Source organism: Mus caroli, chromosome 9 (genome assembly GCF_900094665.2).
Source record: "Mus caroli chromosome 9, CAROLI_EIJ_v1.1, whole genome shotgun sequence".
In the NCBI taxonomy this organism is placed as follows: Eukaryota; Metazoa; Chordata; class Mammalia; order Rodentia; family Muridae; genus Mus; species Mus caroli.
This window is the reverse complement of record NC_034578.1, coordinates 102380386-102387584: the sequence shown is the minus strand read 5'-3', so window position 1 is coordinate 102387584 and position 7199 is coordinate 102380386. Positions and strand designations below refer to the sequence as shown.

The following is a 7199-nucleotide window of genomic DNA, read 5'->3' as shown; positions in this document are numbered from 1 at the left end:
GTGTGTGTGTGTGTGTGTGTGTGTGTGTGTGTGTGTGTGTGTGCGTGCGTGCGGATCTGGAAAAGAAAACTCATTTTACAAAGAACTCATTTTACTTTAGATATAAACATATTTTCCCACTTAAAAAAATATACCTGGTGATGTAGCTCACTGAGCAAAACTGTGTTCAGTAGCATAAGGCCTTGGATTTGATTCTTAACACTCCCAAAACTGATATATATATACACATACACACACACATACATACATACATGTGTGTATATATATATATATATATATATATATATATATATATACACACACACACATATGTATGTATACATAATATAATCTTTATGTGTGTGCATTTAGCAAACATTCATTTTAAAGTTTCAAAGTATATATGTGTATATATATGTTATCTATTAATATGCATATTCTTATATACATATATAAGGGTTCATTTTAGCTTTCATGCTTTCCCAAAGTGTCAAAAGTGTCAATTTTCTATACTTACCCATAAAAGAGCCTTATCTAATTGTAAAATAAAATATACTTGTTTCTGTATAAGAGTAAGAAATCCTTTCTCTTCAAACTTACTGGTACATATTCGGCCACCAGACCAGATGATTTAAATTCTTTTTTTCATTAATTATTTATTCAATTTACATACCATTTGCTGCCCCCTGGAGCCCACCTCACATAGTTGCTCCCCCCATTTCTCCTTCCCCTTCCCCTCTCTGAGTGGGTGCTCCCCCCCAGGTATCCCCCATACCCTTGCACATCAAGTCTCTGCAGGGCTGTCCTCTTCCACTGAGACCAGACAAGATAGCCTAGTTAGGAGAATCTATTCCACAGACAGGCAACAGCTTTAGGAACAGCCCCTGCTCCAGTTATTGTGGGACGCACATGAAGACCAAGATACACATCTGCTACAAACATGTGGGGGGCCTAGGTCCAGCTTGTATGCTGTTTGGTGGTTCAGTCTTCGAGAACCCCCAGTGATCCAGGTTAGTTGACTCTGTTGGTCTTCCTGTGGAGTTCCTATCCCCTCAGGGCCCTCAGTCCTTTCCTTCATAAGAGCCCCTGAGCTGTATACAATGTTTGGCTATGGTTTTCTGCATCTGTTTAGTTAGTTGCTGGGTGGAACCTCTCAAAGGACATTTATCCTAGGCTCCTGTTTGCATGTGTAACAGTATCATTAATAGTGTCAGAGATTGGTGTTTGCCCATGGGATGAGTCTCAAGTTGGTCAAATTATTGGTTGCCCTTTCCCTCAATCTGTGCTCTGTCTTTGTCCCTGCATTTCTTGTAGACAGGACAGATTTTGGATTAAAAGTTTTGTGTGTGGGTTGGTGTCCTTATTCCTTCACTAGGTGTCCTGCCTGGCTATAGCAGATGGCCTCTTCAGATTCCATATTCCCACTGCTTTGAGTTTCAGCTAAGGTCACCTGCATTGATTTCCTGGGATCTTCCTCCATCCCAGGTCTCTGGCATGGCCTAAAAATGCCTCCCACCCCAGCTGCAGAGTTCCATTCATTCTCTTGACTCTCTGGATCTCTCTCCTGTCTTTCCCCACTCTGATACTGTAACCTTCCCATTCCATTCCCCTGTCCTCTCCCACATAGATCCCTTCCTCCATCTGCTTCCTATGACTATTTTATTCTCCTAAGTGAGATTCAAACATCCTTGCCTGGGCCTGCCTTCTTGTTTAGCTCCTTTGGGTCTGTGGAGTGGAGCATGGTAACTGTATTTTATGACTAATACCCACTTATCAGTGAGGACATACCATGCATATCCTTTGGAGTCTGAGTTACCCCACTCAAAATATATTCTAGTTTTATCCATTTGCCTGCAACACTTATGTTGTCCTTGTTTTTAACAGCTAAATAATATTCCACTGTGTAAATGAACCACAGCTTCTGTATCCATTCTTCAACTGAAGGACATCTGAGTTGTTTGCAGCTTCTGGCTATTATGAATAAAGCTGCTGTAGACATAGTGGACCACATGTACTTGTAGTATGGTAGAACATTTTTTAGGTGTATGGCCAGGAGCAGTATAGCTTCAGGTAGAACTATTTGCAATTTTCTGAGAAACAGCCATAATGATTTCCAGAGTAGTTGTACACGTTTGCACTCTCACCAGCACTGAAGGACTGTTCCCCTTGCTCCACATCCTTGCCAGCATGTGTTGTAGCTTTGAATTTTTTATCTTAGCCATTGTGATGGGTGTAAGATGGAATCTCAGGATTGTTTTGATTTGCAGTTCTTTGAAGACTAAAGACACTGAAGATTTCTTTAAATGCTTCTCAGCCATTCGAGATTCCTCTGTTTAGCTCTGTATCCTAATTTTTATGAGCCATAAAATGTGTCCTTCTGTTATAGATGTAACAACGAGAGTGAATGGACCCAGATTCATGAGAACATCATCCGAAAGTCAAGTACCAAGTACTCTGCCCCCAGTGCCAGCCATGGTGATGTATTTCTTTGGCTAGAATATTTTGTGTTGCATTTGTATGTGCTAATTTGTAGCCACTGTAGTGGTTGGTGTTGATTGACAGTGCTGTGTAAAGTTTTTTTCCTATCCACATTGTTTCCTTCCTAGGAATTTCCTAGTAGTATTTCTTTATGTAGTCACTTAAGACCTTTTTAGCATCTGCTGACTAAAATAGTTGGATCTTTTTAATAATAAAGTCTATACACTTTGCCAACTTGAACTCCAGTCCAGTGGGGGGAAAAAGTGTTTTAAGGTTTATTACATTGCAGAGTCTGTTTTCTTTAACAAAAAGACAAATATCAGTATCAATTTTCTTTCTGTTCCTGTTGAATGTCGGTATCATGAAGAAAGCCTGACAGTAATGAGTTTGTGAAGAGTCTGGAACTGGAAAGCAAGTCTTTGAAAGCAGCTTTCATCTTAATCAACTTCATTTCTTTTACCTTCTTTTTAACCTATGTTTAAATAATTTACATATGAATCTCAGTGAAATTTTACACTGTGGATTGTTTTCTAAGTTGAATATTAAATTAAAACTAGTACTTAAAAGCATAAGAGCTTTTACATACTGTTGTAATTATATACTTTAATTTATGTAGCGTGGTGTTTTTCCTGAGTTTCTACCTTCAAATTATTTTATAACCTCTTTTACCTAATTTCTCTTTTAATCTTCATAGCACTTGTTGGAAATTAAAAATCAGTTTTATATGACAGTATAAAACCTCCACAAAGCCTGGCAGGTTTTCTTGTTGATAGATACTTCCCAGGTGGGAGGCTTTCAAAGGAGATCTATAGCAGAGACTACAAAGGTTGAGACCTTCACTGAGGACCAATTAATTTCTCTAAATCTATAGTATGTGAGTCCTGAGAGCCTCTTTCATGGCTTTATTATTATCGTTTGACAGCATTGGATGTTAAACCTAGGGCCTTGAAGTTTGTCTAAGTTCATGAATGAACAGCTTGTATAGTTCATCCACAGCGTTCTGAATTGTGTGGGAACTGGCAGACCCAGGCAAGGGTGCTGTGACTTTAGTCTGTCTGTGGACTAATTTTGTGTGATGTTGAAATTGCCTTAATATTTTTAGCTTTCTATTTGTGCTTCTTCAAAATAAGTAATATTTTCTACTTTGATTATTTTTCTAAGAAAACTATCAGGGCAATGGTGTAGGTTAATGATAATGTGCTTGCCCAACATGTAATCTTAGGTTCTAACTCTAGCACTGTGGCAGGAGTGATGGAAAAGAGACCAAACTTGCTGTCTTTCTTAGTACTATGCAGCGGTTAGATGTGTGGTTCTGAATAAGAAAATGTTTTGTTTCTGTAGGTCTTATTATTTCCCTTCAGCTTTTTCGTGGTGACATGGAACAGATCCGGAGAGAAAATCCCATGATATTTAATAGAGGATTAGCAATTACAAGAAAATTGGGATTTCCTGATGTTATTATGCCAGGTAGGAAGAACTGCTTGGGGTTGGGGAGGGAGGTGGAGTTTAGTGCTCCTTTCTTAAGCAGGTGGTAGGCCATTCAGGTGAGCTATTTAAGTCTCTGCCTCCCAAGTCAGGTGGATGAGTGTAGTTTCCCGCAGTAGACCTCTGGGTTTTATAAGCATTTATTCTTTACCAGAAGCCCATACCATGTTTCTCAGTGTAGTGTGACAGACAATTCAGAGATAGGCTTTGGGGATTTTTGGTGATAATAGTATCAACATGGAATTTTTTCATAGACATGTGTTTTTGTAACCACGTCTTCCATCACATTCCCTAGCTGAGGATTACTGTACAAGAATTTCCTGCTTAAGTGGTGTAATTTATCAAAATATGTGCTTACACTATCAGAGACTGTCATTCATGTAAGAATTACACTTACATTTTAATGTAGCAGAAAATAGATCACATAAACAGTATACACAGATTTAGGTGCTCTACATACTACTGTCTGGTTCTTTTCTCAGTATCTATGGATGTCCAGGGGAGAAAGTAGGGATGCATTGCCTCTCAGGTATGCTCTACTAGGTAATAAATACTAGGCTCATGCTGTCTACTGAGTGGACTGAGGTAGATCCAAATGGGCTGCTAGAGCTGAAGCAGCTCTTAGACCAGAAAGGGCTGGGTCGTGATTGATGGCAGGGAGTTTGATAATCAAGATGTGAAGACATAGGGATCTCTGACCAGGCAAATTCCTGGTTGTCTGGATACAATCTGGGAGAGGCAGACCAACCCTCAGTTGAGTTTTAATTCCTTGTACAAATCTTGTTTTGCTGAGAAGAGCCAGGTCAGGACAGACTGAATTGTCACTACTCCAGATGTCATCTGTTAGTTCTTCTTGCTTCTTCACTAATCCTCTTGTTAGAAACATTCACCAATATTCACCCAAAGATGAATGTGACTGTAAGCATAAAGAAGGCCCACAAAGTGGGTTCTGCTGCCTTCCAGCTACTCCATCTTGCCAGATTTATTTTATATTGCTTTCATTCCCTCCCCGTGGACACTGAGTGCAGAGCAAGCTGCTGTGCATGGCCTTTATTTCCTGCTCAGGAACACAGGGGGTCTTTGGATGCCAAATTTAGGCCAGCTAGATCAATTATGTTTATTGCTAAGTGCTAGGAGACTCCATGCTTATGAAGGGCCTCCATCTGTCTGTGTACAGGTGAGTATTCCTTTGGAATACTCCTATACTTTTCTGATCCCAGTCTTCAGACTTGTCTATACCCCATAATCAGGGAAAGAAAAGCTCAAACGACACTCTTTAGCTTTGCAGCCATGGTTTTGAAAGGAGAATAGAGGCTTACCAAAATTGACCTAACAACCTTTCAGAATTAGATGTCAAGGTGCTAACTGTGGAATTATGTGAGTCCTTTAAGTCCTTTCTTTCTTCTAAGTTTTTTGGTAGACTATTTGGATATTAATTTCCTAATAGCTTTTGGAATTAAAACTAACTAACCAGAATCTTGAAAGAAATAAACTCCAGTCAAAATTGTACATAAAGGCTGGGAGATAGCTCAGGCAGCAAGTAGAGTGCTTCTCTTTTAAGCAGTTGCATGTGTATGTATGTGTATACACTTGCGTACATGTGTGTGCATGTCTGTGTGCCCATGAGTATGTGCACTCATGTGTTTGTGTATTGTGGTCGGTCTGTCTTGGGAACAATGACTGTAGGAAGAAAAGCCTTGGAGAGTTATAAGTCCTAGCCACCCCTCCTTCTGAAACTGGGGCACTCTTCTAAGAGAATATTATTCCTGGATTGCAAAAGTCCCTCAGCTTCCCAGTACTGGCCAACTTACAAGAAGTTGCAACTTCATCTTCTTGACACATGGACACATGGCACAAGAACAGAAAAGAAACTATGTCAGTAACTGTGAGCTTATCAACACTAAAGTCTGAGAAATTATAGTAAATGAAAAATTAGAATTACTCGTAAGCTGTGATCCTTATTTTTAAAGTACCCAGCATTTGGCAGAAACTACCAGATATTCATATGGAGAGGTCTATTTCTGTTGGGCTGGCCCAGATAGAGCCCTGTCAAAACTTGGTGCTAGATAGAGCTGCACGGAGGAGTTAAGCCAGACTCTGGCCCAGGTATCTCACATGTCATCTCTGAAATGGTCTTTCTGACATCTTTTCATTGCTTCCCATGAGAGTTTATACACGTCAGGTGGGTGTTATTACAGGTTGGCCCTACCACATGTAGCTCATAGTTTGTTCTTGCGAGAGCACATGCGCACATGCGTGCGTGCATGCGTGTGTGAGTGTATGTTTGTTTGTTTTCATATGTCTGTGTACATATATGTTTATATAGAAGCCAAAGGTTGACACTAAGTATTTTCTGTCACTTGTTTTGACACAAGGCTTGTCACAGAACCTGGAGCTCACCAGTTGTCTAGGCCAGCTGGCAAGCAAGCCTCAGGAAATTTGTGTCTCCATGCTCTCCACAGCAGACTTACAGACACGTGCTGCTGAGTCTGGCTTTTTATATGGCACTAGGGATCTGAATTTAGGCCCTCATGCTTGTGCAAGTATCGTGGTAACAACTAAGTCATCTCTTCATTTATTTTAAACTAAGCACATAAAACCTTTTATTGGATAATCACAATAGTTTTTGTTTTCTCCTTTCTTCAAGATTATTTTTATCCAGTATAAAAGCTAATGACTCTATAGCACACCCTTAGTCCTTCCCTGTGTTCTAAAAAGATGATGAGTAGGAAAGACTGGGTTAGGACAGATGTTCCAGGGGAACAAGTAGATATTCCTATCATTCCCCAGGACTCATGGGTCACTATCTAGTCACAATAATGTCTCAGAGAATTCTGGCAGCCAATGAACTGTAACATGCTTCAAGTATCCTGTTGAAGAAGCTGCCGTACCCTTCCTCTAGACCATACTTTAGCCAGCAGCAGTGTGCCTCTTATATCTTTCCTAGAAAGCCTGTGTCCTGAGGTTAGTGGAATTCCACAGTTCTTTTGTGGTTCTGTGAGAAGTACAGTGGTTTAAAGCCTTGAATTTCTTTTCTTTTTTTTTCCTCCCATAATCAGCCTTCAAACGCTGACACCATTGCATACACTAGCAAGATTTTGCTGAAAGGACCCTGATATAGCTGTCTCTTGTGAGGCTATGCTGGGGCCTAGCAAACACTGAAGTGGATGCTTACATTGGATGGATCATAGGGCCCCCAATGGAGGAGCTAGAAAAAGTAACCAAGGAGCTAAAGGGATCTGCAACCCTATAGGTGG

At 40.1% G+C, this 7199-nt stretch overlaps 1 protein-coding gene across 1 annotated transcript in view; it reads left to right on the top strand.

Annotated features, from left to right (window-relative positions):
• The window catches only part of Dock3 (dedicator of cytokinesis 3), a 285914-nt gene that overhangs the window by 168583 nt on the left and 110132 nt on the right, over nucleotides 1–7199 (top strand). The window contains exons 13-14 of the mRNA XM_021171370.2: nucleotides 2366–2454; nucleotides 3799–3924. Of these exons, the coding sequence (XP_021027029.1) occupies nucleotides 2366–2454; nucleotides 3799–3924 (215 nt within the window). The remainder of the gene's footprint in view (nucleotides 1–2365; nucleotides 2455–3798; nucleotides 3925–7199) is intronic.